At 42.3% G+C, this 22997-nt stretch overlaps 1 protein-coding gene across 2 annotated transcripts; it reads right to left on the bottom strand.

Annotated features, from left to right (window-relative positions):
• Nucleotides 1-10651: 10651 nt before the first annotated feature.
• Nucleotides 10652-21459, bottom strand: ythdf3 (YTH N6-methyladenosine RNA binding protein F3). Of its 2 annotated transcripts, XM_079490009.1 has the most exons (6): nt 20992-21459; nt 20433-20457; nt 20233-20289; nt 19979-20058; nt 17536-19272; nt 10652-11815 (listed from the first exon to the last, which is right to left on the bottom strand). In XM_079490009.1, exons 1-6 carry the CDS (start codon nt 21013-21015, stop codon nt 11792-11794), a joined length of 1947 nt encoding a protein of 648 aa, XP_079346135.1. In that variant the 5' UTR covers nt 21016-21459; the 3' UTR covers nt 10652-11791. The 2 variants fall into 2 exon arrangements, with proteins under 2 accessions (XP_079346135.1, XP_079346136.1); XM_079490010.1 differs by lacking the exon at nt 20233-20289 and having other exon boundaries at nt 20992-21457.
• Nucleotides 21460-22997: the final 1538 nt, after the last annotated feature.

The following is a 22997-nucleotide window of genomic DNA, read 5'->3' as shown; positions in this document are numbered from 1 at the left end:
CCGCCCGTCTCCCCCCGTCCCTGCAGAGCACCCTGGGCCACGAAGGGCAGAGTGGGGGATGGAGGAGGGAAGATGGCCGTGTGGCGATGGGGTGGGGGGTGGGCGACGGGGACAGGGGGTACAACACTTGTAATCGGATCATTGGCTACAGTGAGTTGAGTCGATGTGATCAATAGAAACTGCACATGCAGCAGAGAGCCTTTAATGGCCCTTAATCTCCATCAGGCCTGAACAGGAGGTCTGGAAGAGGAAGTCACAGCCAGCGTGCATCATGTTACATACCAACTGTCCGCTCATACAGTGCCACGCTCCTAGTCTCTCTTTCACGCACGCACGCACGCACGCACGCACGCACGCACGCACGCACGCACGCACGCACGCACACACACACACACACACACACACGCTTCAGGCTAGTTTCCCGACCCCATGTCTCCCATGTCTCCCACCCCGTATAGCAGCCAGCATTTCATATTTCATTCCGAGGCATCTTTTTATCCACTTCATTTCAAATGCATTACATTTCAGACCTTTCCGTGCTGCACTAGCCCACCGTCGAACCTCCACCCCCTTTGCAATGCATACCATTGGCCTGAATTACAGGACCGTTTCTAACCTTTTGAATTCAATAAGTAGCTGGACCATGTCCAGCAACGACGCCTCCCCTCCAGGAATCACCATCCCAGTGCAAGAGAGGTATAGATGTGGGTCTGGCCATCCGGAACGCTCTTGCATTCTCTTTCCACAAACATCTGATCCATATTATAAGTTTCACACATGCAAACAGTACATATTTATACACAATCTTGAGTAAACCGTGCTCAGCCTCAGTGTTCTGATTTCTAGTAGGGCCAGTGCAGCTTATTTAATATAAATATCTGATATATCATTACAATAACCAATCCCCCCCCCATTTTCTAGCTCACAGTTTGTTCGCTCTCCTGTTTCGTTCCCTCTCTGCTATCCATAAATAAAAGAGTGGGCCAACAGATAGGCAATAAACCTGACACCTTAGGGAAGAACCGGGCCTGTGTATGACCTACTGTAAGATGAATAATGATGGCCCAGATATGTCCATACTGTACCGGTATACCACCATAGATAAGAGACCCCACCTGGAGCCGGCACACAATTATGTCTGACTTGTAAGTTGTAAGCGGTTGCAAGCTGCATCTAGAAGGGGCCGTGTGTGTGTGTGTGTGTGTGTGTGTGTGTGTGTGCGCGTGTGCGCGTGCGCGTGTGTGCGTGCGTGCAGTATGAGCACATGCAGCATCAACAGCTGCAGCTGATTCCAACACAAAGATGCAACCAATTACATCAATTAAACACAAACAGGAGACAGTGCAACACATGTGCCATTTAAAGACATGCACACACACACACACACACACACACACACACACACACACACACACACACACAGGCCCCACACATACCCACACATAAAGGAGTAACACCGTCTGAGTAGTATAGTAAAGTAGTACCACTATCATCTGAATACCAGCACTCACACACCCAATAGAGAGTATGCACATGCATGCTTTTCCTATCAGGACACAGACTGAGTGGCAAAACAAATGCCGGCCATTTCTTGACAGAAAGTAGCTCATAGTTTCTATGGTGGATTTTCATGAAACAAAATCTTTGCAGATAGAAAGAGGATAGTTCAAGCTTTTCGTTCAGCTGCAATGTTGGTGAGTTTAACATTGTTTAATGCAATCAGACAGGACTTTTCTGTGTGGATGTATGGGCTGTCAAGGCCAGAAAGTAGTTTTTTGCCACTCAGTGCGCGTTCCCGCATAACTTCCAGGTACGATGATGTCACGCGCATACCCTCTATAAAGTATACTGTCTGTCTGAATACCAGCACCCACACATAAGAGTAGTACCGCCTGAATACCAGCACCCACACATAAGAGTAGTACCGCCTGAATACCAGCACCCACACATAAGAGTAGTACCGCCTGAATACCAGCACCAACCACACAACAAATAGAGTAGGCATGCACTGCTTATTCACAGAGGGTACGTGTGATTTTGTTTTTCTAACAACCTCTGTGGTGGTGTCTGTCAGGTGTGCAGGGATTTTACCAATATGGGCTTTCATGTAAATGTGTCAATGACCAAAAATCCGTAGTATGAACATTAAGAAACAAACAAATGATCAAAGGGGGAGCCTGCCTGCACATTCTCAATCAGCCTAATTACTAACGTGGTATTGCATGGTATGGCATGTTATTGTGGTATGGTATCATTGGTATGGCATGGCATATGGTATTGTAGATGGTAAACACAGTATTGCATACATACAGTATTATTGTAGTGGTTCTCAAAGTGAATTGGGTTACTTGAGGGAGTGGGACCAAAGGAACTCTTATACAAGCTCTAACTCTGAGAGGTATGGTGGTCCTTGAACTCTGAGAGGTATGGTGGTCCTTGAACTCTGAGAGGTATGGTGGTCCTTGAACTCTGAGAGGTATGGTGGTCCTTGAACTCTGAGAGGTATGGTGGTCCTTGAACTCTGAGAGGTATGGTGGTCCTTGAACTCTGAGAGGTATGGTGGTCCTTGAACTCTGAGAGGTATGGTGGTCCTTGAACTCTGAGAGGTATGGTGGTCCTTGAAATTAAAAGGTTTGAGAACCACTGGAATTGTATAGCTGCAGACGTGAAGTCTGACTGTGATGAATCCACTTCCGGAAATGGTTCCAAATGTGATGGAACCGATTCCGGTTCCTTAATGTTGGATCCAGTTCTTCTGGTTCCGAATCCCGACCATAGTCATGTCAGTATCATGGTCAGTATCATGTCAGTATCATGGGCACTATCATGGTCAGTATCATGTCAGTATCATGGGCACTTGGGCAGACTCTGTATTATGGTCACTATCACGGTCAGTAACATGTCAGCATCCTGTCAGTATGACATGATATGGAAACTCAATGACCAGTATCGAATAAGATGATAAGATAGCCCTGTGACAGGGCTATCAGGTCACAGGGTCACATCTACAAGCCAACAACACGTCTCAACACGTTGTTGGCTTGTAGATGTGTTATTTTTCTGCAAGCAAAAGCCGTCGTATGTCAGAGTGCGGCTTTAGTACTAGTTCCAGAGTCCAGACATGTTTCCACCTGTACTGTCCAAACCCCATTCAACACTTACTACATCTAGTTCATCACCAATGTTAGGTGCTTACAAATACACACATGGCACACAAAGCATGGTGCTATTTGTTTGCACACTCTTGTACATACATACATACATACATGCATACATACATACATACATACATACATACATACATACATACATACATTATTACTTTGGCTTAGGTATGCGGTCTAGTCTAACTTGGACTCAGGGGGGTGGACGCCTCTGCCTTGCATAGTCCCCAGTGAATAGGCAGGTTGCCCTTCACTGGTAACCTTACTTTGGATTTTAAATATATGAAGGTATTGTAGGCTGGGATTTTACAAAAAAAAAACCCTTTTAAATACATACATACATACATACATACATACAGACATACATACTTATAAGGTATGCCATAATGAACCAAACACATTCTCAGAAGTTGAAGCAGTTTTAGAGGACCCACTTTTAGGCCAGTGCAACAGAGCATGCTTTTGCCTTTTTTAAAACCTTACCCATTTTAACCAAATACATTATTACTTTGGCTATAACCTGGTATATGTGCTTGCATATGAACACACATGGCACACAAAGCATGGTGTCATATGCTTGAACACTTTACACACATCATCACTTGTCTTATAATGTGTTATCTGTCTGTCATCTATTTGTCCATTAATGTACTCTGTCTTTGCTCTGTCATAGTACCTGTGACATCGCTGACCCCTGCTGGTGTAAGGGACACTACCTGTCAATCACCTGAGGGCTCTGGATGCCACACCCTGTGGCAGCTGTGTCTTGTTGCATGATTGGGAGGAGGCTATAAATAGGAGCATGTGGCCAGCAGCTCAGTCGCTCCCCAAACACCCATCAGAACAGTTGTGTTCCCTCCCTGTTGCTGTTGTTCTTCTTTATTTCAGTTACAGGTGGGCTGGTCGTAAGTACTCTTTTGGTGTTTTGAGTTTGGTTAGTTTAGTTTGTTTTGTTTGATAGTTTATGAGGAGTCTGGGCACTCCGACACGCACATAGTGCGTAGCTGCCCAGGCTTAGCCTGGCTAATAAGCCAGACTCAAATCACACTGTCGTGTGGCATTTGAGTCTGGAGATGCTGTGTATGGATCTTGTTTCCCGGGGGGCGGGTTCAAACATTTTCTCTTTGACGCAATTGGTCAGAGCTACTGTCAGTCAAAGGTCTCAAGCATTGAACGTCACTGTACCAAAGCCCGCCCATATTGCATACCGTGTGCTGATTGGCCACACCAGTTCTCTGGTGTAGGAAATGGGCGTACAATTGAGCCGCAGGCAATTTTTTTTGCCAACGGCTGATTCGGTCTGGCTTATTAGCCATGCTAGCCCAGGCTCCCCACCTTATTAGTTGTGACCTGCCCATCCTTTGGTTTGTTAGGATATTTAGTTAGGTCTTTAGTTTACATTTATGATTGATTTCGGCATTCATTAATCCACTAATTTAGAAGTTCATTCATTCACTTCTTTATTCATTTGGTTATTCAGCGTTCCTTTTTGACTTGTAAGTTCATTAATTCGTCCCTTAACTCATGCATTGCCTGTTTGGTGTTCAGTACATGATTTATATGCCTGATTTCAGTTTTAAATAAACCTTTTGTAAACTTTTGAACTGCCTTGTGTTGAGTTATTATGGTATGGTCCTGGTGTTCGAGCCAAGTTCTTACGCACCGTAACAACCCCATACAAATGTGAAAGGATGACATATATGTCGTCAAATTAAGAAAATGTGCACTTGAAAATATCAAACTAGACAAATATTTGCTTTAATTGTATATTGTATGACTTCCATCTATCCTTCAGTAAAAGATGAAGTTAACAAGATCGGGTCCAATAACGGCGTGTCTCCCACCATATGATGATGTGAGTCTTACCCAAATATGGAGAAATGGCAAGCATTGTGTTTTATTATTAACAAATCTCTTTAATGCATTTTGACCTGAGATCAGATTCTAAAAATGTCTTCTACATCCTGACAGTTTTCTGAAAAAGCTATGTTTCTATGTCAGTCGTTCTTAGATTTTTCAAAAATAGCAGACCTACAAGCTCGTAGCGCGCCACTCGGTGGCGCGCTATGAGCTTGTAGATCTGCTATTTTTCAATAGCTAAAGCATAACATAATGCTAACACCAAAAGGGGTTCCCGCCCAAAATGGGTTTTAAACTATCACTTACAGAGCCACACCGAGAGACAATAAAGGCACTTGCACCTAGAGTTTATAATTTATTAATGACATCATATTGATGACATTAGTCACCAACAAAATGTAGCTCATAGAGGTGAGTACTCCATGCTCTATGGGGAGTGTACACTGGTGCTGGGTCAACTTTGTGGTAGCCTTGGAAACCCAGACATCCAAAAAGCAATTATAAACTCCATCTAAGGCTGGTCTGTGCCCATTCATTCAACCTTTTGAACCCTAGCATCCCTATTCTGGGGGAAATTCACAGAAAATAGCAGATCTACAAGCTCACAATGTGTTCATCACTTTAGAACATGAAGCTGAAGAGAATAGGCTTTCAAATATATATAGTAGTGTCCACGTTCTACCAAGCTAAACAGTCTTCAGATGGTGCCCCTTTGTGGATATCGAATAAAAGTACAATTCCGGCAATAAGCTGTACCGCAAGGCCAAACCTTTAACATTTCTCCATTGCTATAAAATGCATAGCAATAACTTTGCCTTCATGGATATGTCTACCCCCTGATCCCCTGTATGTATATTCATACGTACAGAGATTAAAATAGGGTGCATTTTGCATCCCAAAACGCAGTTTATAGTTAAGGGATGCAATAAAACAATGCCCTCTGCATCCACGGGAAGCACTACTGTACTGTTTTTATTCTAGTTTATTTTGCTAACTTTAGTTATAATAATCATTTCTTCTTCTGTTTTCTACATGAATATAACCATATAAAATGAAATGGGAGTTAAATGCTGCAATTTGTAAATGGCAAAATATGACTCCTGTTGAAGTGGGACTCATAAAATGTCCCTGGGACTCATCTAAAAGACCATCCCGGGACTCATTACATTGAAAACCTATTGCATCACTGCTAGTATAAATACAAACACAGGGGGGAGACAAACATTAGAAACCCATGCATTCAAGCAATAATTAAAAAATGATGACAGTTTAACAAAGCTATAGTTTCAGCAACTCTCTAATCTACATTATTGCATTGTAGATATTGCATTATTATTACATTATTAATTACAGAAAATGGAGGGAAAATACTGCGCTGAAAATACTGGGCTCTCGTCTCTAAAGCTTGGATCACTATGTTAGAAGTTAGAGAGTTTAACAGAGAGGACCTGTTACTATGTTTGCACATGTTAGTGAATGGTACTTGCACAGCATATGGGCACTTTAGGTATTGGCACTTTATTATCTTACACAGTTGCATTTTGCAATTTTCTTGTCATTTTTGTCATGATTTTATTGTTGAATACAATCCGGTTTAGCTGAGATGACCTCTCAGCCAACGAGTTCCACCTGGGGAAAGGGAAATTCTTGGTGTTTAAACAAACATGAGGGGCAGATAGATGCAATGTGGATATGGGACTAGGTGCAATATGTTTTCAGAAGTGCAATACTAATGTGAAGTTTTATTGTTGAATTGAATTGAATGCTTAACAATGACCTGTTGTGTTTCAGTAAGATTGGGCTGGACCATAGTCAGGAGGATAGTAGAGGGGGTGTGATGTGCATTTGTAGTTGCGAATTGTGTAATTCATGGAGACTTTTAATATACTTGTAGATATTGATGTATTTATTGTATGTATTTATTGTGCTCTATTGGTGAATGCTAGATTTAAAATACACCCTGCTAATGGTATAATCCAGGCTGGCTCATTGGCTCAGCTGAGCATAAAAGGCTGGTACTTGCCAGTTGACAGGGGTCTCCTGAGGGTATGTGATGTGCTTGTCTTGTTCTGTCTATGGTGAATTTATACACCTTTATTGGTTGCGACCTACAAGGCCTCTGTACTGTTTCCAGCCACTAAACACGGTCATTCTTACAGAGATAATATGTTCAGCCTCCACTTTCAGTTCATAATAATATAACCATGGCGACTGTGGCTCAGGAGGTAAAGCAGGTCGTCCAATGATCCATGGGTCGGTGGTTCGAATCCTGTCTACATGTCGAAGTGTCCTTGGGCAAGACACTGAACCCCAAATTGCTCCTGATGTGCTGGTTGGTACTTGGTACCTTGCATGGCTTCCGCTGCAATCGGTGTGTGAATGGGTGAATGTAATGCACTATCTATGTAAAGCGCCTTGGATAAAGGCGCTATATAAATGCACCATTTACCATTTTACCATACATCAATTATCATGTTAGGGATCTTGACAGTCACTAGAATGGAATAAAGGCCTCTGCTGTGGGTCTATATCCTGTTTTTCAGTAGAGCTAACACTGACCTGAGGTTGGCACCGGTGCTTACAATGAAGCTAATGTCAGTGAGCACTGTCACCAGCTTATGGCATATTATGTAGACATATAGTAGGCATCCTATAGTGTGTAGATTCAATGTACAGATTTGTTTTTTGGATATTCTACTGTTAGACGGATGACAGTTATTGGTTTACATATGATCCTAGATGACTTTCTATGCATTTGATGTATTACCTTGTGTTGTCCTTGCTTATTGTAATCGCTCTGAATTAAGAGCGTCTGCTAAATTGTATACGCAGACTTTATAAGAAGTGTCAGACTTTATGTAGCCTCAGAAACCCAGACGTTTTTATTTCCAAGGAAAACCCACAAAACACTTGACCTAACCTGTGTTGACGAGCCTTCGGTTCTGGCTGAAACTTCAAAGACAGTCCAGCTTTCGAAGTTTGTGCAGCTTCTTATCTTTCATCTCCACTCTCTCCTCTCCAGATATTGATGATTCTGAAAAGTTAGCTTGGCATGACCCTGGAACAACTTTGACCAATGTATACTGCTTTGATTGATTTAATACGTTAACAGCTTGCAAGAAGTACGTAGAGGTACAGTTGTACAATAATGCTGAACGGAACACAAAAAGCCTTGAGGGCTTGTTTCCATTGTGGTCCTATGTATTCATTTCATCACGAATGGACTATATGGTCTATATAGACTCTATATTATTGAGACCAAACAGGTGATTTGGCCTTGAATATATTATCATTGATGACTGACGTCTGTTGTAATTATTTTCTCGTACACATTCCATATGTAACCATAGACCTAATTCTGATAATGATATACTATATAGCCTAACGGAAAAAATGAAATGCTGTGCAATTTTAACATTATTCTTAAAGGAGAATTCCATACTAAAAGACTTTCTTACCTTTCTTTGTAGTTGTTACGTCCTCACAAAAGAGGTCCAGGTGTTATTTTGTGCAAAAGCTCCTTATTGGCTATTTCCCCTACCATAAGCCCTAAATGAATTGCATTGAATTGAATGGGAATTGAATGGGGCTATGGGGTGTTGTGCTAATTCGCTTATTTCCTTTGCTATTTTTGTATATATCATCTCTTCATAATGTAAATAATATCCCAAGCGGCATACTTTACTACTTATTTCGATGGAAATAAGTGAATTAGCACAACACCCCATAGCCCCATTAAATTCCCATTCCAAATGCAATTCATTGAGGGCTTATGGTAGGGGAAATAGGCAATAAGGAGTTTTTGCACAAAAAAACACCTGGACCTCTTTGGTGGGGATGTAACGACTACAAAGAAAGGTAAGAAAGCATTCTAGCATGGAATTCTCCTTTAAGCTTTTAAAGAAACAGAATTGCCTGCTATAATTAAGGAATAGGCTAAACCAAGCAGTAGAGTGTCATTACAGGTTTAGATTCCGTAAGCATCATCCTTTCATTGCACAAGATAAGAATCAGCAATTCAACAAACCAGATGGGTCTCTAATTTAAACCGCATTCATAGGTTATCCTTTGTGCATTTCAACGCTGTTACATACAACTAGTAATTGTCATGACATTGTGAAGGCCACGGGTATAAATAGAGTTTGGTTTAGTTGTGTTCCCAGACACATGGAGGAAGGAGTGTGGGGTATTCTTCTTTGAGAAAACCTGATGGATGTACAAATTAACACATAGAGAGCAAAGTTGCAATCCAAAGCTTCCGCTGTTATAATTACTGTTCTTTATTCATCCTTGACGAACATAAAGTGGGATTTATCCTCTCCACTTCTCATTGCAAAGCTTAGCTGGTGTTTAACTGGTCAACTGCTCCAACGACGAGGACATGTGAACTTGAGATAAGAGAGCCTCATACTGCCGGGGAGCTCACTGCAGCCACACATGGTACTATGGCGCCCTCTCGTGGACAAACTGAAATAAGCTTTTTTTGGTACAGCACCAAAAATGTGTGCTGTGAACAAGTTGATAAGTCAGTCAAATTCTCAGTGAGCCAGAAAGTCAGGCACATATACAGCACCAATGGGCTGACTACAGGATGGATAGTGATACTGGTTTATCGATCAAAAAGGCATTCTTAGTCATGTATAAATCTAATTTGAATTATAGCCAGTCAGTGAGGCAGGTGAAAGTTCTATAGTGCACAATGACTGTCATTTTGTGACAATGAAAATAAAGATTTTCTGATATGACTTTCTTAGTTTGTGTGACCAAAAGGTATACATTTTATAAATGGAGGGATTCTCTCTCAATGCACATTCAGACAAGTGTGACTCATGTGTACAGAGCAAACAGGAAATGCCATGGTCTGTCAATTACACTATATTACTTACAGATGTCTAGAGATACAGAGCGTTTTTCTGTAAGTGGGAGAGTGGTAGTGTCATGGTGCTGGGTGACGTGTTCACACCATAATTCCCTACAGTATTTCAACGTCTTTCACTCATCGCACTTCAATCGTCAAGTTTTCAATTCCATTTTGCAACAGTACTGTATGTATAATACAGGGTCCATTATTACACTCAGTGAAACTTAAAGGAGAATTCCATACTAGAAGGCTTTCTTAGCTTTATTTGTAGTTGTTACGTCCCCACCAAAGAGGTCCAGGTGTTATTTTGTGCAAAAGCGCATTATTGGATATTTCCCCTACCATAAGACCTCAATGAATTGCTTTGAATTGAATGGGGCTATGGGGTGTTATGCTAATTCACTTATTTCCATCGCTCAAAAATCTATATTTTTTGTATACATCCTCTCTTCATAATGTAAATAGTATCCCGAGCGGCACACTTTACTACTTATTTCGATGGAAATAAGTGAATTAGCACAAAAACCCAACCCCCATTGAGGGCTTATGGTAGGGGAAATAGCCAATAATGCACTTTTGCACAAAATAACACCTGGACCTCTTTGGTGGTGACGTTACGTAACAAATACAAATAAAGGTAAGAAAGCCTTCTAGCATGGAATTCTCCTTTAACACTCAAGATGTAGCTGTGAATGTTGTTCCCAACATGCATTGTCCCCAAGTAGGTCGTAGTCAGTAAAACAAGACAGTAAAGACACCAACACGGTTTCCGCTAAACATGGGTAATGTTTATTTAGCTAGTCAGTCACCTAGAGGAGAAAACTGTCACGTCCTTTCAATTGAGGGCAGGGGAGGGGGGAGAGGGGGGTCCCAGTCAAACCAAGCAGGATGGGGGTGAGGGTGGATGTTTGTTGGGAGGGTTATCCCAAAAGTGCTACAGAGTTGTGTAGGACAGACAGCCTGGCTGAGCCTGAGGTACAGTACAATACATCAACGTCAAAGCAACAGTCACCCATAGGGGCCCGAGGAGGCCACTGCTACTTCTGTCACAGTAGCAGGTTCCTCCTCAGACAAATGCACTTCAGAATGACAGGATCACATAACAGAGAGAGAGAATATGGAGTGAGCCAGCGAGCGGAAGAAAAAAAAAAGTATTAGGAAAAAGAAATGAAACAAACGTTACATTTAGCTGGGATTTATTTGCCACAGCTCAGCCGCTGCACAATAGTCATCTTTTGGTACACGGAATAAACGGGATGCTGAAACTAGGAAACAGGCAGTGAGGAAGGAAACACTGCATGACTGGCATGGTTGCACCCACTTCCCTGTCATCCCAACGAAATCAATCACAGCCTCCGTCTGAGAACTACAGTATCAGACGAGTGAATACAGATTTAGAGAATAATCTTTATTTCATTTTGTACACATTTTCTTTAAATCTCTTTTATGAGGCGATTGATTTCACCAGATTTTTTTTTATCCCAAACTTTTGAGGCATTAAAATAAAACAGATTGTTTTTTTCTCTTTCTTTTTTATAAGCCCAGTAAACTTCCCTGACTACACTGGTTAGTCAGTTAATCACAAATATAATCAAAGAAGAAGAAAATAGTTAGAGAGTTAAGGGTATTGGTAGAGGCTGTTTAGAAGGACTCAAAGTGCTTTAAAGACAGTTTCTAAAGTGGATTACGTTCCATAATTTTTCTTGTGAGACAGAAACACAGGATTTTGAATACACCAGTGAACTGATACAGAGGAGTCCGTCTATCATCAGGTTCAAGTGATCAGATACATTGTCATCTTCAGCAGAGAGATTGTGTTGGCCATTCTTCATTGTGGTTAGGCAAATCGTTTTAAAGTCCTACATCATTTTAGTGTTGCCGTTCTAGCAGAGGGCTTGCTTGAAGGTTACTGTTTATTTCTATTCCGCTCCTGACAAGAGAAAACAAAAAACAAATAGCAAACATAAACAGGCTGCATTAAAATATACGATAGATGGAGAAGAAACACATCATTTAATTATATAACAGTTATATAACAGTTTAAAACACTTTTCTGTTCTCAACTTCTCAGTGTCCATGCGACAAAATGTTAAACAAAAGCAACTGCTTGTGCACTCTACACAAGCGCAAGTACTTGAGCTTAAAGAGGTAAAAATCCACACTGGAATTCTTTGCACCCTTCTTTGGCTTTTATGTAATTTTATAACCTCAGTTGATAGAATGATGCTCGGCTAAATTTGGTATTATACTCTTGGGGAACATTGCCGTGAGGTGACGTCTGTGTCCCCTGATCGGATATGAAGTGACAAACTGTCAGAGGGTTTGGGCTCCCCAGAAGAACATGCCCCCCCACCAACCACCCTATTATGGCCACTTTGGTAGTGAGTGTTTGAAAACTGTCTGAGAATAACGCTGTCACTATCTACTCAGCAAGGAGGTTATGCCGGACTGTCTGCCTCAAAGGATACCCGCGAGGGGTGTTCGCTGGGTGACCCCGGTGAGTTTTTTTATGCAATGGGTGAAAATGGGTACGGACTGCTGTAGGATAGCAGTTAGGATGCAGGTACTGTACACTGTACAGGCCAGTGCTGGTTTTCAACCCGTGCAGAACACAATGTTATCAACCGATAATCACCAGTAGGTTACTTATCAAGACCATGCAATGGAGCCTACTTGACATTTCTTAGGGCCAATTCATACTCCTATTTTAGAGCTGAATAAAAGTCGGTTCGGCGCTGTAGAGCCTACAATGTGACGTCATTTTAGGTTCGGGGGGGCGGGTACCGTCCTAAAGTCGGCTCTTCGGTGCTACTGAAAATGTCTGACGAGCCGAAATCGGAGTATGAATCGGCCCTTACATATTGACGTTTGTCGTTGTCAGCCATTGTCCGACTACTAACCCTAACCTCAGTCTTAACCAGCCACGTAAGTAAACATAAAGCAAAGTTGTTGTATATCACAGTTTCACAATGTTTTCACTTCAGTGGGAGTAATTTCACTTCTGGCCGCTGTGTGAGTGGTCAACTCTATTCTTAGCACTTGTAGAGATACAGAGCAGAGTTTATCCGAGCATCTAAATTTGGACCATGTCCATATCGCTCTTGAAGTGCTTGGCTTTGAGACAACAACAAAACATCTGGTCATTAATCATTATAACGGAACACAGGTCAGTATTGAGTTATGACGATTGAAATACAGTGGACTACAGCATAATGCATTTGCATTGCATAGGACATAGTATACTATACATGATGGGTATTTAGAAAGTAGGATTTTCAATCCCATCAAAAATACAGATGCTCCTCTTTCTATAAACTATAACCCCTATTCTGAGACTAACATTCGGCGAAAACAGCCGAAGTCGAAAAACTCACAACATGTTGCAGCACATTGTGAGCTTGTAGATCGGCTATAACCCAGTACCGCCCAAACATCTCACTTAGCCAATGTTATCAATCACACTTACATGTTGTGACAATTGCCTACAGTGTATAAAGCAAAAAGTCCAGACAATACATTTAAAAATAAAAAGCTTGTTCAATGCAACATCTTCCAAGTTTAGCCTATAATCATTATACATATAGTTATTGCAGGTTGCAATTACAGGCTGGGCCTTTAAGCCCATTTAAACTGGTCTCTGTAGAGGGACCCTTATTAGTGGAATGTAGAACGCTTTCTCAAGACATATACACTAGTGGCACTAGAACGTTTATAGTGGTGTAAAGTAATTAAGTAGTACATTTACTCAAGTACTGTACTTACTACCATTTTGATGTATTTTTTTACTTTACTGGAATATTTCCAATTATCAATACTTTTACTCCAATCCACTAGATCTCAGAAGCAAATATTGTACTTTTACTTCATTACAATTATTTGAAAATGTTAGTTACTTTGTAGATTTAAATTGTATATTGTATATACTTTATCGGCTATTAAAAGGAATTTATACATTTGGAAACTTGCGAAATGGGACATTCTAGTGCATAATGAGTACTTTTGGTACGCAAAGAATATTTTGATGCTAATACTTTTGTACTTTAACTCAAGTAATATAATCCAATCATTCTGTAATCTAATATTAAAGGATATTTAAAACCGTCTGCTGACAATTTCATTTTCAAGAACCTGCCCTTTACCTTAACAAAACAAAACCAAAGCACAACATGCTGTGTGAAAACACTAATTTGTGTAAGCCTTTAGCACCAACTGATCTTGCAGCGAACTAGCGATGCTAAAGTGGTGTTTGCCACATTCCATGAGCAAAAAGCAAGAGACACAAAGCATATGTATGAAAGGTATATTTGCTTCTCACTCTTTTTTTTTTTACCATATACCCAAATGTATACAGAGGATAGGATATTTGATATATGAACCGTTTTCTTTGTTTCTGTCCCCTTGTTCTTTACCCCTTCTTTCATTTCAAATGTGAGCTTGTAAGAATTACACACACTTTTTTTCTTTTTTTTTTTTTACACCTGTAACAATAAAATGTATTCATCTAAATCTGAGAAGACACATACAGGTAAGGTATGCACTGGTATCTATCATCTATGTTTACACTAGGGACAAGAAGAGACTGCACTGCAGTGCACTCTACTGTCAGCCTTTCACCGGGCCTTGCATAAATACCAGCTGGTCTGTACAGTGTCTCAAAAAATAAATAAAAAAATCAATCAATCCAGATTCCAGAACACACCTTATATACTCAAAGGAAATCCTCAAGATCACATGAAAATAAGACCACATCCGAGTCGATACACTGTTGCAATGCATACAGTACCAGTCAGACAAAAAAAATGGAAATTAATCTTCCTGGGCATTAACAGCCATTAATGGACTGACGTCACTGACTCTTTACCCCATTTCCCAGGTGGAACAGCCTTCCCTTTGAGCAATGTCTGGTGTCCATGTCATTGATTTGGGGGAAGGCCCAGTGAGACCCAGGCCCCCTGTGTAACTCTATCCCCAGCAGGCCTGTTCAGACTGTGGCAGTGAGCAGGGAGGCGGGGGGTGGTTATGGTGGACAAAGCCCTCCATACAGTCTCACAGAGTGCATAGAGTGCTTTTTCATCCCTCTTGCCTCAGCAGGGTTAAGAGGAATTTACTTTTAAAAATCACTTAACACAAAATGTAAACCGAGACCGCAATTCACATTCACAGCACTAGCTCTCATTATTATTTTAATGGATATAAAAGTATAATCTTTTTTTCCCCCCGATGCCAAAATGAACTGATCCCACACCTTGTCATCAGACTCTGAAACTTGGTTCTCCACAACTGCATCAATCGATAAAATGAAATTATGTCAACAATTACACGATGCAGAGGGCAAAGCATCATCCATTTTCAAAACTCATTCACATTAACAAGCTATTATCTTCCGTCATCTACCAGGAACACCAGTGGAAATGGGCTGCAACCGTTAATCAATTGACTTGATTTAATCCATTACGAAAAAACAATCAATATACGTTTTTTTTAAAATATTGTGGGACAAATACAATCAAATTATTTCAAAATAGCTGATCTACAAGCTCACGTCTTTTTTTCATGTAGCTTTGTTATATATATATATATATATATATATATATATATATATATATATATATATATATATATAAAATCTAATAATGGCTTCTCCATTATTCGATGAAACTAAACGATAGAATAATCACTAAGAAAATAATCGATAGTTACAGCCCCACAGTGGAGCAATTGTATTTATCTACAAACATTTATAGCTACGCTAATAAAACCCCATAAATAAAACAAATATATTTGGTCACGGTGTCGAGAGTTGACTTAATGGTCATGCAGACATTGGTAAAAGGTGCTACAGTGCTGTTGTGCCGAGCTGGTTTGACACCTCCCAGACTCCGAGAAGGACAGGCACAACAACGGAGAACAATTAACCTTGTCAGGCGAGCAGGAGGACGAGACCTCTTTTGAGCTGATTCTGTCATGTAGGAGGTCAGGGCTACAAAAGCAGCACGGTGCACCGTCTGCACAGCACAGGATGAAACAGGCCTCCTACTGACAGGTCGTTTTCAGAAGCCTGAAAACACAGACTTGAAATATTTATGAGAAAGCAACCCTGGTGCATATTAACAAGGTCAGGACTGAGGAGTCAATACAGCATCAATGGAGCACCACCGTTGGGAGAGGGGCCAAGAAAGAGGGAGAGGGGTGTGTGTGACTGTGTGTGTAAGCCGGGATCTTAATGCAAACAGATTAGCATACTGGTGTATCCAGAATTGGATGCAGCAGAGCATTAGCTATGATGACAGATTATTCACCCTTCCTAGCATCTTATCTCACAATATGAAAGTGCATTTAATTTGTTTAATTATTAATTGACGACCATTTCTGGCACCCTTGTACGATCAACATTACCACTGCAACATAATCCAGTTTCCCCCCTGACAGTGCACTGCAGTACGTTTTACTTCTGAGAACTCTCATTAGCACAGAGGAAATGGAATCATGCATTTTAAATCACACACGTATAGTTGTTTCCAGGGGAGGTTTTCAAAATTAACCCATTAAATTAGAACACCCAGGGGAAAGGCACACCGCAGCTAGCTTGCAGGGCTGTGGACTTGTGTGGTTAAAGGCTAATAAAGCACGAGGAGCCTGCGGAGAGCGGAGGGCCTAGCCTTCAAAGGCAGATCAGAGCCTACTTCTGCCTTTGTCTGAGTGAAGGAATGCCAGGAATGTGGGCTATTTCAGGAAACACCCGTCCAGCATGCATCTAAAAATGTCAAAATCATCGCTCCCTGAACGACAGCACAAGATGGCTGATGAGATGCTTTCCTGTTGGGCATTTGGTTGTAGGGGCAAATCAGCCGACATGACTTCTTCGAAGGTCCCAGTTACGCTAGACTGTTTGTGTAACTCTGTGGTGTATCTACTTTTGTTTCATGGCAGGTGGAACAGGATCAGTTGATTACAGACATGAGGTGGCCACATTCTACAGCACTGACTCAGTGAAGAGTTGGTACACATTCAATCTGGAGTGTTGATCTAACACTTAAAGTGGTAATACTAGTAAATGATGTAATACGGTGTGGCTACGATGTGGACCTCCGACTTCAAGTGACCGACCAGCCTGTGACATCTGCATCTAGATATGTTGTCTATTATGCATCTATGAGTATGACATATACGACTACAAATATTTAAAAAGTATAAAACATATTTGGGAAAGAAAACAAAATGTCAAAATGTGTCCTGACTCCTAATGGCAGTGTGCATACAGTGTTTGCGAGATTAGCCACACACACACTCTTTCAGGGTTAACCCATTTTGACCTGAGATCAGATTCTTACAAAATGTCTTCTACATCCTGACAGTTTTCTGAAAAAGCTATGTTTCTATGTCAGTCGTACTTCGATTTTTCAAAAATAGCAGACCTACAAGCTCGTAGCGCGCCACTCGGTGGCGCGCTATGAGCTTGTAGATCTGCTAATAGCTAAAGCATAACATAATGCTAACACCAAAAGGGGTTAAACGAACAGTCTGGATTTCACTGTGTATGGCTTTCAACTAGGGTAGTTTAACGGTCTCATGCATTGCACATACATACAAACAAACAATTCATGGTAGAACTCTTCAGTTCGTGTGTGTGTGTGTGTGTTTTTATCTCACCCTTCTTAGAGCCTCTTCCTCTTCTTGGCGCTTTTCATAATGTGCAAAATCATCAAAGATTGAGGTGGTATGCTTGAAAGTGGCGATAATTTTAAGCACTTGCTTGGCCTTCTCCAGAGGCACTTCCTGAGTGTCCCTGGAGTTGGTCACTGGCTTGTTGTCATTGTTTTCCAACCGGACATGCCGCAGCTGGTTGTTGGGCACGTCTTTGACGAAGATCCACTTCACCTCAAACTTGCCCTTCCACTTGTCCTGAGACCAGACGCCTGTGTAGGCGTTATAGTCCACTGGCGAGCGCATCTCCGCCACGCCACAGAAGTGCCCACTGCCGTTGACGCTGAACAACAGGTAGAGGGGCCCCTTGGTGCCCAGCGAGCGGTACGCTCCGTCCAGGCGCTTGTTGCCGTGTTCCGTGCTACACCATATGGAGTACTTGATGGAGCGGTGGATGTCATCCTCTGAGTAGCTCTTGATTATGAAAACGCGGCCGTTTTTCAAGCTCCAATCAAAGTCTTTGGGGTTGTAGTTGTTGAGGGCTCTGAGTTTCTCCAGCACGGGATGCACCTCCCCGGAACAAGGGGAGGCGCTCATCGGGACCCCCCCGCCAAGGCCGAAGCCCTCCATCCCGCCACCCTGGTTAAAAGCGGTGCCCCGGTTCCTAGGGGCCACCCAGCGATTAGGGGGAGGGCCAGGCTGCTGCTGGTGAAGGGGCTGGGGAGGACCAGGCTGAGAGGAGAGGTGGGAGTGATGGTGGTGATGGTGGGGGTGAGGAGGACCAGGGGGAAGAGACTGGGGGTGTTGGGGGGACTGGAGCGACTGAAGTTGGAACGGCTGGTGTTGGTGTTGATGTTGGTGGTGGTGGTGGTGGTGCTGGGCCTGGTGTTGTTGCTGTGGGGGCAGAGGGTTCTGCAGCAGGGGTTGAGGCTGTACCATAAGAGGCTGTTGCACCAGGGATTGCGGGGGCATCATGGCCTGAGCTAGTGGGGGCTTATTGAGTGAGCCCTTATCGTCCCAAGTACCTATGTTCATATTGTGCTTTATAGGGGGCGGGGGGATGGTGTTGCCTCCCCCCATCCCTATATTGGCTTTGGGTTTGACCTTGGGCTGGGGCTTGGCTGGCTTCCTGGCAATGGCTGCCCAGGAGGCAGGTTTAGGTGCGGATGAGCTGACAGACGGTGGGGTGTTATTTGCTGCCATGCTGCTCATACCCGCTGTGCCACCCAGAGGGGAGCCAACAGTCTTTGTGACAGCTGCCACCATGTCCGTACCCAGTTTTAACCCTGTCATACCCTGCTCAATGCTATTCAGCACCGGGACCTTGCTGAGCTGGGTGTCGCTTCCAAAGCCCGCCTGTCCATCAGCAATGGCCCGGCTCAACGAGCTGGCGGCATAGCCATAGCTGTTAGTGTAGAGTGTAGACTGAGACTGTGTGGATTGGCCCTGAGAAACACTGGTGCCCCAGGTGGAAAAGTCTGCATTGCCAGGGAAGAAATTGAAGCCGTGCTGACTGAGGAAGGGAGGGGTGTTCCCCAGGCCCCCCGGCTGACCGAACACACCGTCTGGGATGAAGTGGGGCTCGCCATTGCTCATCTGTCCATAGGCGGTCAGGTATGGCATAGGAGGGTCTCCTGCTGTGGACCATGCAGCCTCTCCCAAGGAGTATGGGAAACCGATGGATGGAGCTGGAGCATAGTAGCTGGGCATGTAGGGATCAGACATTTGTTGGTAGCTGTTACTCTGTATATGGGAGGGAGAAGGTGCAACCAGTTAATGGGAGAATCTCAAGCAACTTTTTTTTTTTTTTTAGTGTGACAGTGAGCAAGTCCAGAATAATAAAAGAAAATACAAATTAAAAACGTTAATCTTTGGCTAACTGGAATGGAATGTAGCCATATTTTTCTTGGCTTGCAGTATAGCACCATGCTATTCTGTGATTATAGTTTATATGTTTGTCAACCCCCCCACGAAGAGAGCATACAACAAATATGGTACTCCACAAAAGGCTAGGGCAGAGTGAAAGCCACTAGCCAATTTAAGGCTTGTTTAAAATACTACCTAAGTCTACATAAAGTGCTAGCCTAGCCCCCCTTAGATAGCACTTTATGTAGACTTAGGTAGTATTTTAAACAGACTTATAGCTTGTTACGTAGACAGCACTAGAATTGCATTTTTATGTAGTCATAGCACTTTATAGTACACATGTATATAATATAGTATGTATAGTTTACATAGATACTCCACTGTTACGTTCTTAGTTTACGCTTGAGTCATGATAACTACTTTTTATATATGTGATGTATGCCATGCTTTTGTTATTTGTTTTTGTTATTGCTTAATGTAAATCGCTCTGCATTAAGAGCGTCTGCTAAATGCCTAAATTGTAAATTGTAAGGCTTTCACTCTTGATTGACCTACACAGTCTAACTATATGGTGGGACATTACCTGATTTGTCTGGCTGCTTAGATAAGGCTCAAAGTCATCCTCATTCACACCTTCCTTTTGATGCATTGATCCGTTTTGTACTGAAAATGGAGAAAGGGGACCATAAAATAAAAACATGAACAGACACCAGACCAGACCACCACTGATCTAAATCCTGGCAAAGCAGCACCTTCTTCTCCAATATGAATGACAAAAGACTAGTGTGAGGTTTTACAATGAAAACGAGTGCAGGATAATAGACAGTCAATACTAACCACTGGCAGAGTAGCAGTTGGCATTGTTGTCATGTTGTCCAAACAAAATAAAGTAGGCTATTTGTATAGTATGACAAAAAATGTTAAGTTGATTAATTCGTGTTTTTTATAATAAAAGACACCACTGTCCCGCTTTATTTGTACAATTCGATCTCCAACGAATGATTTCAATTTGAAATATAAATAAAATAAAACATTACCTTTATTTCCTTGTCCTTTGGGTCTCTGAAATCATGGACAGCACATGAGATTAAATTGTTGCGAGCTATTGCGTCAACACAGACATACAGGCCACTACACACACACAGCACACAAGATATTCTATCTATATATCATTAGTCAGGAAGATGTTAATAATAAGAGCAGGGGTGGCGGACGGTAACCTGATGCGACGCCATCAAGCTTGTGTCTAACATGTACAGGACGGTTGCTTTGCATTATTGACCGGATGTCAAACGGTCTGACATCCAGTAAACCTAAACGTACCGCATTGGCCGGGGAGCACGGTCGGCAACCGGCTACAACTGGAGTTGGTCGGCGTTTTGCAGCCGGTGCTTCAAGGGTCGGCCTACTACGTTACTGTGCTAATAGCTATCACATATCAAATACCTGTGTGATCTGGTACCGTCTTCCTCGAACTATGCTAATGCGATAACAGTCAAGCAGAGTGTTGACAAAGTTACGTTCGTCAATCGTCACCGCTCGATTTTTAATACGTGGCGACATAAGAGTAAAACAAATAATAAAAAGAGGACGAACCTGGTCGACGGTTGTCGTAGACATCCTCCAGGAACAGAGACGGGTGGCTGTTTATGGGTGTCTGTCCACGGCTTCTCCTGTCTCTGCACTCCGGTGCTCTTTTTCTAGCTCGGCTCGGGGTTTATCCAGTCACTCCGTGCACAGGCGACGGTTTCCTCCCGTTTAAACGTTGCGACAACGTGCCTCGGCGTTTACGAATGGCGGACTTTGTGGCCGTGAAAGACGCTGAGCGTTTCCGATATAGTTACAGTGTTTACAGTCACTCCGAAAACTGACTAATGCCTTTACTGGAAGTGGAATATATCCCTGACCACACTGGCACACTCTACAATGGCGGATAGTATTTTACTCCCCGCTTCCGTTCCGTTCTATTGCTCCATGACCTTCCGCCTGTGACGCTCTGAGTCATGTTACAAACTGACACTTCACATGACATGACCGACATGACACACACATACACCACACGTTACAAACTGACAATTCACTAACTTCACATGACACACACATGTTACAAACTGACATTTGAACTGAGCATATACAAACTGACAAAACATGACAGTCACACACAATCACACATCATGTCTGAGACATGGAAGAGGACGAGTGCTCTGCAAGATCTATAGACCACTGGACATTTTGATTATACTTCAGCTACATATGAGTCATGACATCATTATCCAACTAATTAGAATATAATTGCATACACACTACATCTAAAATAAAGGTATCTATCTATCTATCTATCGATCGATCGATTGATTGATTGATTGAAATATTTATTAACAGTTTGCAGAACATTTACATTTCACAGTACATTTCAGGCACAACTCAATACAAAGACTGTTAACTGTGAGTGGACAACCCAATAAAGCATTACACTTGTTTACAAGAGGGTCCACCTTCAATTCATCAAAACATTTAGAGACGTACAAATAGACACTTCTATATAGCCAGAGAACAGAACAGGAATTCATCATAAAGGAGGTAAAAAGGGAAAAGAAACATATACAGTGAGGGAGGGTGGAAAGGGGTGGGGGGGATTCCGATTTTACGGGGGCCAGTTACGAATTGCAGCCGTCCGTAGGTGGCAGGTGCCCTTTGAGAGCGGTTTTGAAGGAGTCAAGGGATTCGCATGTCTTAATGACTGTTGGTAGGGCGTTCCACATTTTGGTGGCATAGAAGCGAAAATAATTGAGTTCCTTGTTTGTCTATCTATCTTGCTCATGGGTATCTCCACGAAACTCGTTTTTACAGTACAGCAGCAGCTTACCGCCTATCCAAGGCCCTCAAAGGGCACCTACGGATGGCTGCAATTCGAAACTGGCCCCCGTAAAATCTGAATCCCCCCCACCGCCCCCCCCCCCCCCCTTTTCCCCTCACTGTATATGTTTCTTTTCCCTTTTTACCTCCATTATGATGAATTCCTGTACTGTTCTTTGTCTATATAGAAGTGTCTATTTGTACGTCTCTAAATGTTTTGATGAATTGAACATGGTGGACCCTGTTGTAAACAAGTGTAATGCTTAATTGGGTCGTCCACTCACAGTTAACAGCCTTTGTATTGAGTCTGTGCTTGAAATGTACTGTAATTCTGCAAACTGTTAATACAATTTTCAATCAATCAAAAAAAGGATAGTAGTATTACGAGATGAATAGGCTACCAGTAGCCCAAGGTTTTTTTCAAATCCAGAATAGACAGATCAAGGAAGCATATGTTGGTCTAAACATGAGGTAAAAAACTAAATAATATAGCTATAAGTAACTATTATTTGTTGTTACATAATGTGTTTTGAGTAGGTCAAGGCCAGTTGTGTACTTTGCAGTAGGGTCTACTCACGAAACCTTGGTGTATACTATATTCCTATAACCAGTCCGACCTGGGCTACAGCCCGCCTACTGTATCCGGTAATTTGCACACACACATACATGCATGCAGTATTTCCGTATCCGCTTTTGGCCCAGATCGGATTAGCAACCTGCGAAGTTAATGGATCCCAGTCTAGTCT

This window comes from Electrona antarctica (genome assembly GCF_951216825.1).
Source record: "Electrona antarctica genome assembly, chromosome: 20".
In the NCBI taxonomy this organism is placed as follows: domain Eukaryota; kingdom Metazoa; phylum Chordata; class Actinopteri; order Myctophiformes; family Myctophidae; genus Electrona; species Electrona antarctica.
Note: the sequence above shows the minus strand (reverse complement) of the source record. Positions and strands in the feature narration are given on the sequence as shown.

Excerpts from the sequence above, each read along its gene's own strand:
- ythdf3 (XM_079490009.1), bottom strand. The coding sequence starts at position 21,015 with ATGTCTACGACAACCGTCGACCAG. Across the intron at positions 20,290-20,432 it reads CAAAGGACAAGGAAATAAAG|CCTACTTTATTTTGTTTGGA; the intron begins GTAATGTTTTAT and ends CTATACAAATAG. Across the intron at positions 11,816-17,535 it reads AGGAAGAGGCTCTAAGAAGG|GAGCGGAATAGAAATAAACA; the intron begins GTGAGATAAAAA and ends TTCTCTTGTCAG.